This window comes from Canis aureus, chromosome 25 (genome assembly GCF_053574225.1).
Source record: "Canis aureus isolate CA01 chromosome 25, VMU_Caureus_v.1.0, whole genome shotgun sequence".
Taxonomy (NCBI): Eukaryota; Metazoa; Chordata; class Mammalia; order Carnivora; family Canidae; genus Canis; species Canis aureus.
In genome coordinates this window covers 18,791,372-18,813,379 of record NC_135635.1, presented here as the reverse complement: position 1 = coordinate 18,813,379, position 22,008 = coordinate 18,791,372, and the positions used below count along the sequence as shown (strand labels likewise).

Genomic DNA, 22,008 nt, shown 5'->3' with positions numbered 1-22,008 from the left:
TTAGAACACTTAAGGAGTGAGGACAAAAAGAGAAGAGGTCCAAGTGCTGAGCATACCTATAATAAGAGGACACAAAGAAGAGGAGATATCATCCAAGAAGCCTAGGAAAGGGTGAAAAAAGAGGTAGAAGGAAAACCAAGGGACTCCTGGAACTCAAGTGAAGAAAATGTTTCCAGAACAGTAGGAGCAATTCTGTCAAAACTCCTAACAAATAAGCAGAGGATTGAGAATTTACCTTTGAATTTAGCAACATGGGAGTGAGTGAGATCAAAGCAGATTTGGTGGAGTGATGAGGGTAAAAGTCTGATTGACCTGGATGTCTAACAGATATCTTGAACCTAATACATGCAACTATGAGAATTGAGGAGAGGAAATTAACCTGCTTACCATAAATGAAGCTTCATAGCTTTTCTATAAAGGAGAATAGAAAAATGGGGCAATAGTTTCTTTTGGTCACAGGTTATGGGAATTCCAGCATAAAACCTAAACGAGGGCATCTGCATTTGGCTCAGGTCGTGATTCCGGGGTCCTGGAATCGAGTCCCACATCAGGCTCCCCACAGGGAGTCTGCTTCTCCCTCTGCATATGTCTCTGCCTCTCTGTGTGTGTGTCTCTCTCATCAATAAATAAAATCTTAAAAAACTTGAATGAGGGCTTGCTCATGATTACAGATTTTTCTGAGAACCTTCCAACCAGAGACAAGATTCAAGCAGGTAATCTTGACTTCCCTCACTTTATGACCTTCCCAAACAGGTAATCTTGACATTCCCTCACTTTATGCGGCATTTCCCCCCTCTATCTTTCAAAGCATCACTTTTTGGGAAGTCAGGGGTTACATGGCAGGCTCCAATCAGACTCTCTCATCCCTCATCCCTCCTCCCATGAAGGGTCCTTGCAGGACCAGTTATAGCTCTAGGTTAACAATTTGATGTCTCAAAGGCAGTGGCATATTTCAGTATCTGGCCAACTCTTCTAGATTTGTGCTTTTTCATTGTTTTGGGCCACTCAACACTTTTATTTTTTGATTTTTATTTTTTTAAAAAGATTTTATTTATTCATGAGAGACACAGAGAGAGATAGGTAGAGAAAGGCAGAGGGAGAAACAGGTTCCCCGAGGGGAGCCCAATGCAGGACTCAATCCCAGGACTCTGGGATCATGCCCTGAGCCAAATGCAGATGCTCAACCACTGAGCCACCCAGTTGCCCTATTTTTCACATTTTTAAAAAATAGAATTTTAAAATTTTTATTAAAAATGCTTAGAATACCTGTGCTGAGAATGTGTCAGATATCTAGTCCACAATAATGACAGAAAGAAGTTTCTGAGAACATTTTCAAACGTCCCAAACTCCCCGGTGAGAGCTGAGCGTAAGTCTAGAATCTAGCCCAGCTAAAAGAAAGGAGCACTTAAAATGTGGATTAAGTCAGGTATACATGACTTGTGTCTGGGACTGATAGCCTGCACAGTGCTTTTTATAGGCTATCAACAAACTTTTAAAAAGGAACAAAGCTTAGTTATTATTAGATATATGCACAAAAATTAAAGTGAACTGGTACAGAGTTAGTAAAACAGTGTTCTCCTACGTTTTTTCATATGCTAACTCCCCCTACTTACCAAACTCAACTTTGTGTTTGAGATACAGCAGTGCAATATCAGAACTCATATATCCAAGTGTGCTGTACTCAGGATGGATAATAATTTTTGAGACAGGATTCTTTTGTTCCTGTTCCGCCTGAGAACAGGTTGAGAGAGGTTGTCCTGCCAGCAGTCACAGTCAGACTCTTAATTTGCTTCCTAAAACCAAAGAAAAATGTTGCAATTAAGTATAACTGTTTCCCCCAGGAAAGACTGTCTTGGTTTCACGTAATTAAATGAAAAGTGATTAGTGTAACTTAAAGCATTTCTTTTTTTTTTTTTTTTTAATATTTTATTTATGTATTCATGATAGTCACAGAGAGAGAGAGAGAGGCAGAGACACAGGCAGAGGGAGAAGCAGGCTCCATGCACCGGGAGCCCGACGTGGGATTCGATCCCGGGTCTCCAGGATCGCGCCCTGGGCCAAAGGCAGGCGCCAAACCGCTGCGCCACCCAGGGATCCCCACTTAAAGCATTTCTAAGTCTTAAAAGGAGATGCACCTTTATTGAGGATTAATACCAACTATCATAAATGCCTATAAATTATAGGGATCTGTAAAAAATCATGGGTTTCCATCAGTGTTTACATTCTGTGATCCCTTCCCCTGCCATCAATTCTCTTTCTGCATAAAATATTTAAGTGTGGTCTGTTTTTTTTTCTTTTTTACCAGCTTATATGCTCTTCCATTTTTAACAAAATATAAAAGGTGTCTCTAGAACTGTCCTTATTATTAGTACTCTCTCTCAATCTAGCTAAGTATCTGTTATTTCTATAAAAAATAGTAAAATATACCAAATATACTAATAGATATACTAAAAATAGTATACCTATTTTTTCCCTTCTAATGACTGAAACTCAGATTATTAAAACTTTGGAACATCCATTTAACATCTGATGTCAATATGTTATTAGAAGAAGTAACCATCACCTCCACCTTACCACTAACTCCACAAATTATAGAAGATCTATGGGATCTTTGGGGTCTCTAGTTAGTGGAGTAGGAAGTACAGGGAATCTTGAGCTGGATACAAGTTTCTGGGGATCAGGAAGGCCAGTGAATGGGTGGACCAGGTTGAAAAAATCAGAAAGGGGCTAAGATTGACCCTCCCATGGTATTTAGAGCTTCAAATCTCCCAGTCTTACCTGCTATGAATTAAGGTTTGATAAGCAATGGAAATCCACAACTTACTGGTTGAGACCAACCAGGCAGCCTGCTGCTGTAACAACCAGATCATCTTGGATCAAGCTTCCTCCACAGAAGTGCTCCTCACCTAATTTTAGGGAGACCTGCCCAAGAAGAAAAGTACAAACAACTAATATATACATCTCCCCATAGATGCCATCGCCTTCAGAAACATGTGAAATCAATTCTCCTTGTACAACCTTCTTAAGTTACCAATAAAATTGGTTAGGAAGATACTTCCTATGAAGTAAGCTTTTTGGCGGAGAGGTTGAGTTGGGGTCAAGAGAAAAGTTACACGTTCCTCTGGAGTTGTGAGAGCTGAAGCAAGAGAAAACGTCACCATTTCTCATTAAGAAATCAAGGCTTTCCTTACACTGACCTGCCTCAGATGTCGGCCGACTGTTGAATTTCTCCAACTGATCGTTCTCTGGATGAACCCGGTTTCCCAGTGCACATCAACCGCAGGGACCCCACACTTCAGTCCTGTGTGGCAGAGAGGGCACGTACGTGTGTGTGCACGCGGGCGCCCAGGCCACAATGGCAAGGACTCTCTTTATCAAGATCGCACCTTCAGATTTGCCTGGCCCTGCCGGGATGGTCTGATACCACACTCAGCAGCAGGCCATCCTTGCCCTTGGGACTCTCCCACGACCAAGCCGTTGTTTGACCGAACTTGTACTTGGTTCAAGACCCCCTCGCCCCTTCACAGCCTAGGCTGCCCTAGTAAGACCCCCTCCTCCTCACTGGGAGGGGGTGACCAGGGGAGGGGGGAGGGAAGGGGAGCCAATTCCTGTGCACCCACCACCACCCCCACCACCACCCCCACCCACTCCCCACCCCACCCTGGGATCCATTCTAGTCTTACTCTGGGGGGTTGGAGGCGCTGAGCAGTACATAATTTAGGGTGTATTAAAGATACTGGAGAACAACACATGCCACTCCAGAAAAGAGAGATCGGGCTTTAAATCCCTTCTAATGGGCTGTTTTTCCGTTAGCCCAGGGGCCTACAACCTTGACCTCCAGAAGCCCCCGGGCCAGGGCGCCCTTGGCCCCGCGGTGCAGACCCTCGGGCTCCAGCCACCGCCCTGCTGCACCTGCCCCGGGTCGCCCCGCCTTCGGGCCGCCAGGTGAGGCCCCTCACAGGTGCGCGCGGTCCCGGAGCAGGGTGGTCGGTGGCCCGGAAGGCTCAGCACAGGGGGACTCGGTCCCAAACCGGGGAGTGTGGCCCAAGGCCAAGCCCGAGGAATCGGCCACCCGTGCAAGCTGCAGGCAGGCTGACTTGCGAAGGGAGAAGACTCTGGAAAGCTCAGTGAGGGACTAGTGGTCCTGCCCCTCCTTCTAAGAAGCTTGTTGAAGCCCTTGACATTCAAGAATTTTCTAGAAGAGTGGGTATGAAAGATCAGGTTTACGGCTGCCATCCCTGTTCTGGGTGGCTGTCTTTTTTTTTTTTTTTTTAAGATTTATTTATTCATTTATTTATGATAGAGATAGAGAGAGAGAGAAAGAGATAGAGAGAGAGGCAGAGACACAGGCAGAGGGAGAAGCAGGCTCCATGCAGGAGGCCCCATGTGGAACTGGATCCCGAGTCTCCAGGATCGCACCCTGGGCCAAAGGCAGGCGCTAAACTGCTGAGCCACCCAGGGATTCCCTGGGTGGCTATCTTATTAGCTTTAGAGGAATGGGCCAAGGCAGTAGGATCCACTGTTTAAAATTATTAAAATGGGACACCTGGGACACCTCTGTGTGTCTCTCATGAATAAATAAATAAAATATTTTTAAAAAATTATTAAAATGAATTCATCGGTAAGATGATCATGCCCGCATTTTTCCCCCACAAGTATTATTTTTGTCATAGGTAGCTTGCGATCGGGAGAGGGAAAAAAAGCCAGCATGTATAATGGATTTATGTTTCATCAAAAAAAAATTAGGGCAAAGCTCAGTGGACATTCCAAATATAACTCAGGTAGACAACAATCTCCCGGGCCCAGTTGTCTTACTTCTGTGCAAAAGAGAAATAAGAATCTCCTTAAGGTAGGAGGTATAAAATTAGGAAGACAGGCAGGCAGTAGACAGATGGACAGGAAAGCAGAAGGCAGGCAAGGTGGAGGGAATGCAGGTACAGACACAGGCAGGTGAGAAGCAGCTGGGGACAATGACCCCTGAAACTGCAGAAGGGAACAGAAGGTAAAGGGGCACCTTTTGATGAAAAGCTTGAAGAGTGTATTTGGCACTGAAATTGGAAAGTCTCAAACCTTCCTATCTCATGAACCTCGAAGATGTTTCTCTTCTTATTACGTCCCATCTTAAAACAGTAAGAAGCTCTAGAGCTGCACTGTCCAATTATAGTGGACTCTAGTGGGACAGGTTTATTTAAACTAGTATTAACTACAATAAAAACATTAGTTCCTGGGGATCCCTTGGTGGCTCAGCAGTTTAGCTTCTGCCTTCGGCTCAGGGTGTGATCCTGGAGTCCCAGGATCGAGTCCCACATCGGGCTCCCTGCATGGATCCTGCTTCTCCCTCTGCCTGTGTCTCTGCTTCTCTCTCTCTCTCTCTCTCTCTGTCTGTCTCTCATGAATAAATAAATAAAATCTTTAAGAAAAAAAAATAGTTCCTCAGTCACAGTGAGGCTAATAGCCACCTGTGGCTAGTGGAGAGGAGATAAAGCACACTGCCATCAGCACACATAGTTCTATTGGACTGCACTGTTCTCGAGAACAGCAAGCACCATTTTATGTATTTATTTTAAATAAAGACACCTTGCATAGACACCTTGAGTAGATAGCTTCTGGGTTTCAAGCTTGGGTTTCAAGCTCTAGGTGACACTGGGAGGGGGCTTGGTAAGGTATGCAGCAGTCTGTGAAAAGAAAGCCCTGTACCTCCAGGCCTGAACACTGCAAAGGAAATCCCCCAGTATGGTGGGTGCCTAACCCATGGTCCCTACCACTTCACCTTTATTTTTTTCTTTTTAAAAAATATTTTACTTATTCATTAATGAGAGACACAGAGAGAGAGGCAGAGACATAGGCAGAAGGAGAAGCAGGCTCCCCGGGGGGAGCCCAAAGTGGGACTGGATCCCAGGACTCAGGCATCATGACCTGAACCAAAGGCAGACCCTCAACCGCTGAGCCATCCAGGTGCCACCACCTCAGCTTTAAATTTTGCTTTCACTGTGATGATCTTACCAGGATTACCATAACCATCCCTTGCCCCAGGGGCAGACTGTTCTCCAATAAAAGCTCAGGCCCCTCCAGATAGACCCAAATATCTACTTCTTCTTAGCAAGAGGAGGTCCGATTAAAACCGCTACAAAGTCATTACCAAATAAAATGGGAGAGGAAAAGAAAAATGCTCACTTGATAGGCAAGTACAGTTGGACCCACAATGTTCAAGTTCATGGCTTTCTCTTGAGGTCTACAGATCCTGGCAGTTTGCACTCTTCCACATGTGATGCACAGTTTTGCGGGATAATCAATGGTTTGTTTCATACCCAGAAGTCTCCATGGGGTTGGGCATGGTCTCATTTCCTGTTACAGCACAACTCCCTTTGTTTCCAGAGTTCAAAAGTCACAGCCGAAAGTGAGACCTTGTCCTTTTTTTGAGGATTGGTCCCTTATAAGCCTAACAAAATAATCCCTTCTCATTAAATAGGAAAGGGGCCATTCAATAGGAATTGTAAAGCTATCCAATAGGTTGTTAGTTTTAAATCTGCCAATGAGATGATGGTTTAAATATGTTGTTTGTGATGATGTTGCAGCATCTAAATGAGAGTCTTCTCCATATATATGGAAATGATGTCAAGGGACAGAGTGGGCCAAACTGCCCCAGATTGGATATGTGATGTGTGGGAAATCTGCCTTTAATGTGAATACATCTTCTTCATTAGGTAGGGCAGGATAATGATGTGTTTTGGGAGGTCTTCCAAGACTCTTAATGGAAGCCCCAACTCTAAGGAGAGTTGTAAAAATAGGAGTGTTAGTGACTAACCTATGATCAATGAGCAAATCATGGGCAAATCATGTTTTGTGTAGACAATGTTTTCCATCCCTGATAAACTACTGGTCTAAACTCTAATACCTTCTCCGAAGTCCCACGAGGCTCAAGATTCAACACTGAGGGGATTATTGGTGGCCTTAGAAACAGCAGTTTCATTTGCTTATTTGTTGCAGTGACAGATCTCTGTGAAGCAGAGGGAATGGGAAGGATGGAGGCAGAAAGAATGGGTGAAGACAATTCACTCAAATAGCTTGACTGAGAAGGAAGAGAGGTGTGGTAGTAGCTGGAGATAAAAAGAAATACAAGAAAGACTTAATCTTTTTTTTCCCCAAATGATTTTGATGGTGGTTATCAGTAAATGTGTCTTCAAATAGAATAGAATTCACAAAAGTCAGAAGAACGAAGTTGAAGATAAAAAAAAAAAAAGTTTAAAGGATGAAATGAAGCTTCACAAGAGGCAAAATCCAGAGCCTAGGGCTCTCTTCTTCCACTGTAGTAATAGGAGGAAAGAATTGGGTACAGCTAAGTTTGTAGATGGGGTGCAAGGATATTCAGAGAATATCTGTTTTCTACCTTTTACTTACTTTCTGCAGAAAGAGGTGAGGCATTTCTTCAGCAAGATGAGAGGAAAAGATCAGGAGCACATAAGGACTGAAATAGTCACTGTGAGGTATGGGAAAGAGGGCAGACACGAAACACGCAGAACAATGCAATGCAATGGATGAATGAGAGAAGGAAGTTTTCTTTCTTTTGAGGCAGACACCAGCTAGTGACATGGATTTCAATAGGAACTGCTCACGGAGTACTTGAGAGATTGAAGCAGACATAATTATTTTCATTATATTTTATATAAAATAAACATTTACATAAATTTTATTTTGGAAAGACCTAGGCAAAGTGTACATAATCAGACTTAAATGGGAGGTATAGCTTATGGGAAATATATTTCTAACTGGCACAGCAGAAGTTAACAAAAATGTACATTTATATACAACTGATCAAAGTAGGAAATAACAACATGAAAAGAACCCGATGCAAGTCATTTTCTCCCTGATAAAAAGAGGGATCAGCATGAGTCACAGCAAGTCAGATGGTTTCCACATTATAAAAGCAAGCCATTTGCTTTAAAATACAACAGATATTTTAATTCCTTTGGATAAAATTTTTAAAAATATTTTTTCCCTAGAAACATAACAAAATGATGAATTTTTCTACGTACAGATTGCAAAAAAAAAGAGAAATTATCTCTGCCATATTAAAGCACTTGGACAGTGCAGTCACTTTTATGGTTGTTAAGTATCTTCAGAATTTCTAAAAAAAGAGCAACGCTGATCAGTTATCTCTTCAGAGGTAGAGGGCTTTATGTCTGGTTTCTGGAACTTGACAGCTCCACAGAACTAACTAATCCCTCCCTGGGTGATAGGTTGAGACACCTGGTAATCTGCCCAGGGTGAGGCGGCTCCTCCTTAGCAGACCAGTCCTACCACCCACATTACCTGATTCTTGGACTGGTGGTGCACCCCTCTTCTGGGCCAGCAAGGCAACCCCAAAAGGATGTTATGCACCTTGGAAAACCTCCAAACGTGATATAAATATACACCACTTGCACCGTTGATGATGGGGTCCTGGATTTCTGGACATCAACATATCTTTCCATTTTGGGGTAAATGGTGGTCTAAACTTACAAACTAATAATAACCAAAATTGTAATGGATACTGATTTTATGAGCTACATGCCCTAAAAGGTTTTAACTGAAAGGATCATTGGGGATGAAAATAGTATATTTTCATACAAGCCATTTGATAGACACGAAAGTCATCAATTCTGTTGTGTCATTTTTATTTTGCTGATATTGTAACCACTTCTTTGAGTGTAGTTATTTCTTCTCTTTAAGTTAATGACTACTAAAAACAAAAAATAATGAAGAATGCTATTCTTGCAAGTATTTAATAAGTATTAATAATTATTAGCATTGTATTTAATTAAATTTAATTATAATAAGTATTTGAATTTGATTGTATTTTGTTTTTCAATGCTATTGAAGAACGATTCAGCAGATTTTTCTTTTACATCAAAACTTCAAGAATCATAAAAAATTATAATATTTCCATATATAATATATATGGTATTGTGAGCTTCTATCTTAGTCAATTCAACTTAAATGCAAGATTTGACAAGTATCTGTTCTTTTAAAATGCCAAAAGATATCAGAAAGTTATGTTTTGCTATTATTGGGAGATATACCAACATGCAATTTGATCTAAGTAAAGGTGATTTGGAAACTAGGTGAAGAAATTAAAAACAAACCACCCATAAGTACATTGGCATTGATTATTGTTACTAATATCCTATAGATTTATTTGTCTAAGATGCACATCCTTCACACATCAGATCAAAAGTTTCATTTTTCCCCCAAAAACTGACTCTAATGAGTACAATTAAGAAACGATGAACAAAACTTGACATGTGTGTAATGAAAAGAGAGAAGTATAGGCATAAAGTCTATGCCATGAACACCTTACATGAGTTTTATATATTGAGTGCCTTGTCTGTGTATAAAAATGGTAATTCCTCTTCCTCTGAGAACCAAGAATTCTGAAAATGCACAGTCAAATTATACTCCATTTGCCACAAGTGCACACCACCCCACCTGACCCATCTGTTTGTCAATCTTGAAACAAGTCTCAACCAATCAGCTGTGCCATAAATCATTTTTTAGACTTCTTTGGCTTGTTTTAGTCTAGATTTAAACATAAAAGTTCCATTAAAGTTGGGAGACTGCAGTGGTTCTCCAGCCTAGCTGCATATGGGCAGCCGGCCTCTCCAAGATGCCCAAAGGGCCCCAGGTGACCCCTCAGTCCAGCCAGGCCCGAGAGCCCCTTGTATGAAGGAATACTTCTCAACTATTAGCTGAATGTGGCTCTGGAATGTTTAGTAGAGACAGTGAGAAGCCCCACATTTGTTTTTATTCCCCCCAAGTTACAGTTTTTGTGGGTCGGTTTGTAGAGAAGTTTGGATTTCCTCATTTAGTCCTGTTGAAAACATTGTACACCCACCACAAACCCGTGTGTCAAATGAGGGATGATCTACGGTGCATGTCACAGTCTCCTGCTAGGGGCCGTGAGGTATTCTAGGAAGTTGTAATTAAAGTGCTGGCAATCCTCTATGTTTTGTGATAAACTTCAAAATAAACAAACCCAACAGAACGGATCTCAGGATTCCCTAAGATACGATGTCTTTTCCTCCAAGGTATTTGAATCTTTGGTTTAGTTTACCTAGGTGACGTCACTGAACCGTGTTTTATGAATACTGTTAACAGCCTGAAAACATCTGGGTCACTTACAAAATCCTGAAGAATTCTTAAGGTTGAAATGAACTTGTAGAGCCATTCTCGAGGCTCCCACATCAAAGGACTGCCACTCACTGGGAATCTTAAAGGCAAGGAGGACTGGTTGTAGGTAGGACAGGAAAACAGGTTAGGTAGATGGGCAGTCAGCGGGGGATAGATATAGTCAAGGAACTCTAAATGTAGCTGAGAAAGAAAAGAAAGTGCTGCTCAGAGTAGCACAGTCACAGATGAAATTCTGATCATTGGCTCAAGGGTTCAGCCAGACTAAAGCAACTCCTGTCTTGTCCTCAGCCAACTTCCCTTCTCCCGAGGGCACCCTGTGTATTTAAGGATCCAGTGTAAAATGGAATCGCAGGACCCCTCGTTCAAAAACTATTAAGAATTTCAAGCAAAGCCTTCAACCAAGCACAGCGGGCTTTTGAGGGCAGGACCCTGAGGGACCACATGAACTGCAAGTCCATGAGGCTGGCTCTGTGGTCCCATCTCAGAAAAGGGGCCATCACCTCTCCTGCCAAGCTTTTATTAGGGAAATGGTTTTATTTTATTTTATTTTATTTTATTTTATTTTATTTTATTTTATTTTATTTTATTTTTTAGGGAAATGCTTTTATTAGGGAAATCTGGATATATCTCCTTGACTAGCCAGGGCACTCTGTTTTTACTGATAAGAATGAATTCCGCATATTAGTTCATGTTATAAGAACCAAATAAAAATAGTTATAAAATACACTTAATATCTTTGAAAAATAACATGTGATTTATTTTCTTATAGGCACCATTTAACTATGAAAACTATTTCATTGGCTACATCTCAGTGACATTATTAAATCAGGATAAAAATATCTGACCCAACAAACAGTGCTTATTTTTAATGTTCAGAAGGATGCCAGTGTGCACACACAGAGTGAGCCAGAGTGACAGTGAGAAAGAGCGGGGGAGGGACAGAATGAAGGGAGAGATTGCTGGGTGTGGGGAGAGGGACAGGGGAGGGAAGGAAGGAGGGACACACACAAGAAGTCATGGGGAGAGAGAAAAGCACCCAAAAGAAGGTAGAACCAAAATCCAGAAGGCCACATGACCCCTTCCTTCAGAAACTTTTAGGCTGTAGCCGCCATTTTAATCATTCCCACTAATGTACCCTCATACCTTTAGCAGCACTTCAAGTAAGGCATAATTTTGTTTTTCAAAATTTGGGGCTTAGTCTTTTCCATTAACTTCCTAAGTGTGGATTTTGGTCACAGATTATTCTATAAAGTTGTGATTAAAGTCTCAGATACTGTTTTTAGCTAGGACTTCATGTTTTTTCCATTTAGGGGTGGACTGATCATTTAAAATGAACACTGTGGTACATTTCTTGGCCTTAGGGTATAAAAGTATGATTTTGAGGAAAATGAAAATATTTCTTAAAAATTTTTAATTTTTTTTATTTTTGATAATGAAAATATTCTAAATAGAATTTTAGATAAATTTCTGATGTATAAGGTTGAAAGACTATTAGAAACAGAAGATCTTAGTGGCAAGAGATACACTGTTGGATTATTGATGCACATAAATACATGTATGCTAATTCAAATTTGCAATCCTTTGCATTTAAAACATTCCTTGCATCATCCCTTTCCAAAGAAGTTCTTTTAACTAGACTTACCTTAACAAAAAAATAGTAACACCAAGGGGCATTACTTCCTGATTTTGTGTTGAAAAGAAGCAGGCTTTTTACCCTGCCCTGGCCTGAGCATGTGAAATCTGCGTGCCTTTCAGGCTACTACATCTGCAGGCCACCTGGCTCCCCAGAGTGGTTCCTCTTCTTCTTCTTCTTCTTTTTTGTAAAATTTATAATAATGACCAAATTAGAATCAGGTGTTCCAATTTCTTCAATTCCAAAATATATTATCACTCAAACACTGAAGTCAGATTCCTAATTTCTTTAGCTTTAGCAAGTGAATAACCCATATGAATTTTTTGAGGGGCTGTTACAACTTTACTTTGTAATTTAGATTTATAATTTTTGTATGATCACTTCTAAAAGCTGCTATTAAACCTACTATGTACAGAGAAAAAAATGTGCGTGTGTATATATATTAAATATTTTATAAGTTATGAAATAAATAACACTAAAAAATGTCAAATTGTAAGTTTAACTTTGCTGCCTCTATCTTTTAAATATAAATATATATATTTTAAATTATGAATTTAGACATTTTTTCCCTAGAGTTTTTGAGCATTCTTCACAAAATCTCCAAAACTAACAAATACAGAACCAAGCATTCTGGATTTCCATCAGTCATGTTCTAAAGCACAGAGTTCTCATTAAGCTTCAGTAGACAAATCAATAGAGCTCCTTCCAGCTGTTTTAGTCTATGAAGATTCTGTGATATACTGTACAGATTTTTCAATGGTTAAATATAGTTTTCAAAAAAATAATAAATCTCTGGATGACTGAATGTTAAGATAACAAAGTAGAACATTTCTCTTAGTTAATATCTTTAATATTTGTCATGTAGAATATACTATTTTTTTCTCCACCAAAATAACAATATATGTGGAGTCAGAGAAACATTTATGATTCTAAAAGCACTTTTGAAATCTTAGAGCAGAACCACTACTCTAATAATACTTGTAATAAAATTAAAATAATCTGAAACATTTCCATAAAGAATTAGGGGTACCAAGATCCTTGATTTTCCCCTAGGGATAAAATACCCATACACAATTCCAGAAGCTTCCTTTTTGATATATTGGGCAATGGGAAAAGCTTGCATCAGAGTGAAACTTCATTTACTCTTCACTTGGGCTCTAGCAATATCCTCAGGGGGATATTAGACAAAGCTCACTTGATAATAGCCCTTTCCCCCATATATCCCAGAAAATTCTACAAAACTATCAGATACTCAGCTCTAGTTCTGGGGAACTAAATGAGCTACCTCTTGGTGGAATTTCCCAAATGATTTCTCCCAGAGATTTTATCCTCTTTGAAGCATCTCATCTCATGAAGAAGAACTGCTCTGCCTTCAAAGCATTTTAAGCCTCTATTTCTGGGACATAAAAGTCTACATTAAGAGATAGAATTAGATTCTAAGGCTGGGAAAGCAGAGAAGCAGATGAAGGGAAATCTGGAATTAAAGCCAACAAAAATCTGCAAAGTGTGTAGTAGTTGTTTTGCTTCCTCTCAGCCTCTCGCTCTTGCTCCTTTTGTATTCTTCCAGGGAAATGCAAGTCTCTCAGCACAGGGTTACCAGCAGGTGTCCCAAAATGTGCCTCCCTGAATTCAGAGTGAGGGGAAAGCTTCTCTGTTGCGCTACTGCTGATGTGAAGGCCTCCATCACTTCTTCCTCTTCCAGAGGCACCAGCGCTATCCGACGAGACTGGGTCAAATGCTGCTACGTTTGATCCTTTTCTCGAACTTCTTGTAATCGCTTCTCAAGGCGATCCAATTTGGCGAGATTTTCCTGCAGGAGTTTGCTGTCTGGAACCAGCTGTAAGGCTCTCTCATAATAAGCTCTTGCGGACACATAGTTTCCCTGTGGGGAGAAAAAAAGAAAACAATTATATTCTGATCCATGAGACAGCTCTTGGAGAATGGGGAGACCAAGAGGCAGGCCTTCTGGCTCAGTTTAACGTGTATGTCCTTAGAAGGAAACCTGTCTGCACGGATAATTTTCCCTTATCTGTGGGTGCTTTTGGAGAATCCATTTGTTTTAAGTACCAGACCAGCTGGAGAATGTGAAGGATAAGAGTTATACCGTAAGGTGAAATGGCAGAAAAACAGATTTTCAATTCTACTAATGTAGGTTATGAGGCGATCATTTCATAGTGCTCTCATGGGGTTGGCGCTATTCCTTGGTAATCAATGCAGCCAAGGCTAGACATCCAGAGAGAGAAAGAGTGAAAGAGAGGGGAAGGAGGGAGATTGTGGGAAATGTTTTCGAAACTGCAAAAGCAGTGATGATTATATAGTTTGGAATCCACTATACCTGTTTAATGGTAGAAATTATTTTAATATCCGACTGACGACATAAAAGTAACTTCTGCCTAATTTAAAGCTTTAAATGCAAGCTTTTTTATAATGAAAAAAAAAAAAAAAAACTAATAAGAATATAGAGTCAGAGAAGCCCTGGTGGCCCAGTGGTTTAGCGCCGTCTTCAGCCCAGGGCCCGATCCTGGAGACCCGGGATCGCGTCCCGTGTCGGGCTCCCTGCATGGAGCCTGCTTCTCCCTCTGCCTGTCTCTCTGTCTCTCTGTCTCTCTCTCTCTCTGTGTGTGTGTCTCTCATGAATAAATAAATAAAATATTAAAAAAAAAAAAGAATATAGAGTCAAATGTGGGCAGCCCAGGTGGCTCAGTGGTTTAGCGCCATCTTTGGCCCAGGGCATGATCCTGGAGACCCGGGATGGAGTCCCACATTGGGCTCCCTGCATGGAGCCTGTTTCTCCCCCTGTGTCTCTGCCCCCCTCTCTCTCTCTCTTTGTGTCTCTCATGAATAAATAAATAAAATCTTTAAAAAAAAGAATATAGAATCAAATGTACCCAAGGTATGTGACAATATGAACCTCCTGGATCCTCTTAAAGCAGGAAGGAAGGCATGTCACCCCTGACCTGCTAAAGACACCTGTCACCACCCTCTGTTGGCCCCATCTGCTTTTGTTCAATGGCTTTCTAACTGGAAACCATGTGTACCGTCCTTGATGGTTCTGGACAAATTAGTCACAATTATTGTCTCCCATGGCCCTTTTCTGCTACTAAATTTTACCTTTCTTATTTGGTCCACCCTCTTTCAGATCTGTGTCCTGCCACATCTCAGAACCATGATGGTCAGAGTTCTCTCCACTCCCCCAAATTTCAATTTACTCTATTTTATTCTCAAACCTCCATGTGGATGAACACCGGTTACTCTCTGAACTCCCATCACAATTTAAAACAGGATTCTAGGTGAAAGTACTAGATAGCAACTAATACTGAATGCTTAACTGTCCTCCAAATGAGTTAATGCATGTGAGGAGCTCAGACAGACAGTGCCTGATGCTGGGTGAGCACTCAATCTGATACTACCATTGTTGTCATTATTAAACGACCATCCAGCCTTGTGCAAACACCATCTATTTATTTATTACAGTACTCACTCAACATACTGGTAAAAAAGAGAGTGGAAATGACAGAAAAGGAAATTGTACATTGGGAATCCAGGCTCTGACACACGCACAAAGGGAAACACTTCTGGTTATTAACCCTGATTCTCATGAGAGGCTAAACAGAATTCTGAACAAGTGAGAACCTGGATTTGCTACATTCAATTATTTTTTTTTTTTTCAACTCCAGCATTTATCCTCCAAGTATCTTGTGATGTTTATTAGGTTTAGCACACACCTGTAGACAACTAAACATTTGTTGCCCTTAGAGTGCTCTCAAACTGTATCACAGTTGACTTTGAAATTGTTCTGCTCAGTTTTATCTGAATTTAGGCCTCAGCTCGGTGCCTTGGCATTTCCTTCTCTGATTATCAGCTTTCTTTCACGTAAAATCTACTGCTGGAGTTATCTTCTCTCACTCGAATTGCTCTTTACTTGATTAAACTAGAAGCTGTATTTTTTTTAAAGTTATATCCCTTGATTCAATGCCCCCAATTCTGAGATGCTAAGATAGGGAATCTGAGTTCTCTAATTTTAGAAATGTGCTATCTATTATGATAGCCACCATGCCACATAGCTATTCAAATTGAAATCAATTATGATAAATTAAGAGTTCAGTTGCTCAGCTGTACCAACCATATTTTAAGGGCATATCAGCAACAGGGGCTAGTGGCTGCTGCCTTGGACAGAGCAGATATAGAACATTTCTGACATCAGAGTTCTACTGCACGATGCCATTCTAGAAAATGCACATAGGGACAGTACTAAAAATAGTACTTTGTGGTATGGCCCAATTGATGTGACTCTTTGTTTAAAAAAAAAAAAAAGTTATTTTAGCTTTTTTGGTCTATCCATTTCATCCTTTATAAAGCTTCATAATAATTATCTTTTATTACTAAGCAGTATAAGCAAGGGGCAACTCCCTTCTCATCTCTTCATGCCACCTCCTTGCAAAGCTTTATTGTAGCTTCCAACCTTGCCACAGCCCTCAGTATCCTAAGCTACACCCAGGCTCGGGGAAGGATGTGAAGCCTGGAATGAGCTAACACAGCTGATGTGCACACTAGCTGGCAATACAAAGGATGGAAAATTAATGATGGCTCTTTAGGACCCAATAATAATAATCTTGCATCCTAATGGTGCCACATCCAAGTTATGTGCCTGGTTTATATATTTATATTGGATTGTATCACATGAATTCACTGATAGTAGATGATTTTTCAACTCCAAACATAGCAATTTTATACTGTTCAATCTCATATATAATGTTTGCAAAGATGAAAAACTGCATAAACTAATTTTTAATCAGTGTTTGTAACATTTTTTAAAAATTATTTTATTTATTTATTCATGAGAGACACAGAGAGAGGCAGAGATATAGGCAGAGAGAGAAGCAGACTCCATGCAGGGAGCCCGATGTGGGACTCGATCCCGGGACTCCAGGATCAGGCCCTGAGCTGAAGGCAGACGCTCAACCACTGAGCCACCCTGGCGTCCTTAGTGTTTGTAACATTAAAGTAACACTCAATAGATCCTTCTTTAACCTCCAGACACTTATCAGGGCAAGTACCTCTACATTTAAAGCATTGAATTTACATGTTAATCTGAGAGTTCAATGAATGTACTATTTTTCCTATATTTCCAGCTTTTTTGGATAGTCTTGAATGTACTTATTATATCTTTTTTTAAAAAAGATTAATTTATTTATTTGAGAGGAAGTGAGAGAGAGAGAGAGAGAGCATGAGCGGGAGGGTCAGAGGGAGATGGAGAGAGAATCCTAAGCAGACTCCACGCTGAGCCCAACATGGGGCTTGATTTCACAACCCTGAGATCACTACCTGAGCTGAAACCAAGAGTTGGCTGCTTAAACAACTTCACCACATAGCACCCCTACTTATTTTTAAATTAACAACCAGACCTATTGCTTTAAATGAAGGCACATGCCATCTAAAAATATATTGAGCATATTATTTTAAAATATAACTATTTGGGGGGTTGGGGTGACTGGGTGATAGGCACTGAGCGGGGCACTTGGAGGGATGAGCACTGGGCGTTATGCTAAATGTTGGCAAATTGAACTCCAATTAAAAAAACTAAAAAAAAAATAACTATTTAACAAACTATTTAAATATTTAAAATTATATTACTATTTTAAAAGTAAGTTCAGTTCAGGGTAGCCTGGGTGGCTCAGCAGTTTAGCGCTGCCTTCAGCCCAGGGTGTGATCCTGGAGACCCGGGATCGAGTTCCACATCGGGCTCCTTGCATGGGGCCTGCTTTTCCCTCTGCCTGTGTCTCTGCCTCTCTCTCTTTGTCTGTCTCTCATGAATAAATCAATAAAATCTTAAAAAAAAAAAAGTAACTTCATATTGCTGGACATTTGAGAAGATCATTAAAGTCAGAGCTCAGGTTATTCTGCTCTGATAAATGTCATGTTTGTCCCTCTATTAGAGCATGGCTGGCATTCACATCATAACTAATCCATTATCTGCTTCTGGCTATCTAATCACGAGTCACCTTTGTATTTTGTTGTGTTTCTGAGAGTGAGCAGTTTCCAATTAATAGTAAACCTTATTAGACTTTTGTTCAAATGATAATCACTATATTGCTATTTTATCAATATAAAGATTGATAGAAGCCTGGAAATAGGTTAGCTAAACAAGAGTTATCCTTTAAAACATGTCAGACCATGGCATTTCTCCCTAACACATCTGTCTGGCATGGCATAAGAGCTGAAGACCCTACACTCCCCTTTAAGGCTCTCACAATCTGGCCCTGTGGCTTCTTGACCCTGACTTTTACCATATTATCTAATTTGCCTCCTCCCTGTTCTTCAAACACAGCAAGTACTCTCAAACCTCAGGTCCTTTGCACATGCTCTTTTCTTGTTTTGCCACATGGCTTGTTCCTTTCAGGTCTCTACTCAAAATCACTTTTTAAAGTGAGGCCTTCTCTAATCACCTTAAGTTTAAATTTTAGTCCTTACCACATGGCACTTCCTATCTTCTTTCCCTCTCTCTTTCTCCATTGCACCATGGTATGTTTATGTATATATACATACATGTATGTGTCTATTTATTTATTGCCTGTCTCCCTTACTAAATGTTAGCTCCATGAAGACAGGAAGTTCAGCCTTTCTTGTTTAGTGTTCTATTCTATTCCTAGTGTCTGAAGAAAGAGTACTTGGCACATAACATGCTCTGTATAAATGTTTGTCAAATGAATAGATGAATGAATGAATGAATGAATGAATGAATGAGTGACAGTGAGTTCTTGAGCTCATTGCTTATAGACAGCAGTCTTCCCAAGGGTCATTCTTAATGATTTGCTCAAAGGTAGCTTTTTCTTTTGGAAAAACAAAAACCAAGAATCAAACCCAAGAACAACCTTATGTTTCAGTAAATGACTAGGGAGTAAAAGATACACTGGTTACAAGAAATAATCAAGTAATATTTAAATTAACACTGTGGTCTTGACCATGAGTTAAGTTGTAGGACAATGACCTACAGGAAGTTCCAACAAGGCTTAGTTCATATAAGCAAATTTTATTTGCTGTACGATATTTCTCTTAAGTATATATGATTTTCTTTATGTTCCATAAAATCATTGCATTTAATTTGTATAGATTTAGTTTTCAAGTGACTTCATGACATTCAATATGTAGATAATACAAAGTGAACATAAACTGCCCTAGTTTCACTTTTAAACAGCTATGGGTTTTGGCATTTAAATAATTCACAGAGGGAATTAACAATATTTTCTCAATCTTTTGAGAGAAGACAGAAAGAAAAAATGCAAAGAAAAACCCATCTACATGGAAGGGCATTACTCTCCTACCTTGATGTGTTGGATTCCACCCATGTTCATCCAGGCCTGTGCTTGATCTGGATTTAGCTCCACGGCTGCTTTATAGCTCTAAATAGATAAAAAACATCTTCAGGTTGAGAAATGAGAACCCATGTTTAATGCTACAGGATGGTGGCAACCACTTTCTTCATACGTGAGAATGTAAATGGTTAACACAATGAAACTGGACACTTCTAGCTCGCAGGTGTTCCCGTTTATTTCAATTATTTTCCAAAACTGATGATTTGGAAGTGGAGGAAACTGAAATGTGTAATTTGCTTACAGAGACTGAGGATGCCTGCAGGGAATCCAGGTGATTTTATTATAGTGCATCATTTCTCACTGGCCTTGACCTGCATGAAAACTGCTTTGGCCTTTTCTCTATAGATGGGAGTTTTTAAGAATATTTTTTTAATAATCACAGAATCTTAGAATTTAGTGTTTTCCCACTCAGCTCAGCCCTAGTAGTATCACCTTTCACAATATCATTAGCCTGGTTATTCGGCCTATGCTGAAATTCTTGCAGTAACAGGACGCTCATTTCTTCCTTGAGGACATCCATTTTCCTAGGGGATGGTTTCAATCATTAAAAAGCCTTCCTTTTTCTTTTGCCACAAGGTCTTCAAATGTCTGAAGAGATTTACTTATCTCTCAAATACTTCTTTTGGTCTGGAAATGTGTATCCCATTAAATGTAACATCTGTGAGGCATATTTGTAATATTTTGCAGGTTGTTTTACATCACTAGGATGCTCACCACTGGGTCTTAATTTAAGAGTTAAGAATGATCACCTTAAATAAAGCTAAAGGCTAAGAGAGTTGCTTCAATTACAAAACTAAGTATCTGTGTATATTTTAATGCTCTTTGCCATTTTCATTGATGAACAGATTTATAAAGTAAATAGAATCTGGCCCGTCCCTCCTCCATTTCCGTTTTAAGAGAAATAAGCAAACAATAAGAAACTATACCTTTAAAGAGCTCCTAAAATAAACCTGAAGAATGTATCTCTTGGGTTAATTTATATCAACAGAGATGAGAGTTTAGGATAGAAATTAAGAACCTGAATTTAAATCCTGGCTCCGTCTTTTACCCTCTGTGACCTTAAACAAGTTATGTAACCTCTGAGTCTCAGTTTTTTTCAACTGTAAAATGGAGACAACGACCATAGCTTTCCTGTATGACCTATATGTTGAGAAGATTAAATTACTTAATATGTGTAAATCATATATAAAAGTGCTAACACACTGTAACTGCGATTATTAGGTCACAGCCCCACCTGCTTCCTTCATAGATCTACCACTTAATTAACTGATTGATTGATTAATTAGTTAATTTATTTTAAGTAGACTCCATACCCAGTGCGGAGCCCAGTGTGGGGCTTGCACTCACAACCCTGAGATCACGAGTCAGATGCTTAACTAATTAAGCCACCCAAGCACCCCAATCTAGCCACTTTAAAATGGCTATTTGATTTATTAGTTAAAGCAACTAGTTAGTTAAAATCTTTTAAAAAAAAAAGATTTTATTGATTTATTTTAGAGAGAGAGAAAGCACAAGCCAGGGGAGAGGCTGAGGGAGATGGAGAAGTAGACTCCCCATTGAGCAGGGAGCCTGATGCAGGACCTGATCCCATGGTCTCAGAACCATGAGCTGAGCTGAAGGCAGACACCTAACTGGCTGAGCTACTCAGGTGCCTCTACTTTTGTTTTCAATGAAATGTGTAAGATACAGACAGATACTGATACCAAATAACTTCACAACTAAATTACAGATTCAGGGATGCCTGGGTGGCTCAGCGGTTTGGTGCCTGCCTTTGGCCCAGGGCATGATCCTGGAGTTCCAGGATCGAGTCCCACATCGGGCTCCCTGCATGGAGCCTGCTTCTCCCTCTGCCTGTGTCTCTGCCTCTCTCTCTCTCTGTGTCTCTCATGAATAAATAAATAAAATATTTTTAAAAACTACAGATTCATTAAATTGTCATGCTAGGTATTAAAAAATGTTCACATGTTAAGGTACTAAAAATGTTCACAGGGCAGGGGTGCCTGGGTGGCTCAGTCAGTTAAGTGTCTGACTCCTGACTTCAGCTCAGGTCATGATCTCAGGGAATTAGATTGAGCCCTGCAGTGGGGCTCTGTGCTCAGTGGGGAGTCTGCTTTCCCTCTCCTCCTCTCTCTGCCCCATCCCCTGTTCAAGCATTCTCCTTCTCTCTAAAATCAATCAATCAATCAATCAATCTTTTTAAAAAAGTGTTCACAGGGCAGAGAATAGTACACAATTTCTGCTTCCAATATGCCACTGTTTCAAGAATTCAAGTTAGTTTTCCCAAAGATCTTTACATGTGCCTTCCAATATTTTATAAATCAACTCACTGTTTGTTTTCAAAAACAATAATATCACTTAAAATTTTACTTTTCTCATGTTATACATAGTGTAATTTTATGGCTTCTTTAATTCCTACTTACGGCTTTACCAGAAATGCTTGGTATTTCTAAAACATTTCTATGTGCTTGTAATATCTTTTTGACTTCAAACTGTGTATAAATTGTATTTGGAAGCTGTAGATACTGAATGCCTATAAGATGCAAGGCATTATGTTTTCAAACATAAAAGAAAGCAGTTCCTTTCTGCAGGGAGAAGTCCAACCTAACCGGGGAGCAGGCGTTGTGCACACAGGAGTGGGAGAGGGGGCAGGAGTGGGGGGAGGAGGAGAGGACAGAGGGGTAGGAAAAAGAGACCTAACGATGTAACACAGGATACTTTCAAATGACTTGTAGAGACGGTAAATGTGGTAAAAGCTCATAGGGAACAAGGACACTAGGAGAAAGCATGGTCCAGATGGGCTTCCACGGGGAGGAGGACAGGCTGTGCGTTAGCAGA

General features: G+C 40.1%; 2 protein-coding genes across 2 annotated transcripts in view; both read right to left on the bottom strand.

Moving 5' to 3' along the window:
* The window catches only part of OVCH1 (ovochymase 1), a 73,116-nt gene extending 66,810 nt beyond the window's left edge, over positions 1 to 6,306 (bottom strand). Inside the window, 4 exon segments of the mRNA XM_077871917.1 lie at positions 1,614 to 1,755; positions 1,757 to 1,793; positions 2,825 to 2,922; positions 6,175 to 6,306. Coding sequence (XP_077728043.1) covers positions 1,614 to 1,755; positions 1,757 to 1,793; positions 2,825 to 2,922; positions 6,175 to 6,306 — 409 coding nt within the window.
* A 1,337-nt stretch (positions 6,307 to 7,643) lies between these two features.
* The window catches only part of TMTC1 (transmembrane O-mannosyltransferase targeting cadherins 1), a 269,262-nt gene continuing 254,897 nt past the window's right edge, over positions 7,644 to 22,008 (bottom strand). Inside the window, exons 19-20 of the mRNA XM_077870576.1 lie at positions 19,123 to 19,200; positions 7,644 to 13,682 (exon numbers count right to left, since the gene is read on the bottom strand). Of these exons, the coding sequence (XP_077726702.1) occupies positions 13,542 to 13,682; positions 19,123 to 19,200 (219 nt within the window). The 3' untranslated portion in view covers positions 7,644 to 13,541. The remainder of the gene's footprint in view (positions 13,683 to 19,122; positions 19,201 to 22,008) is intronic.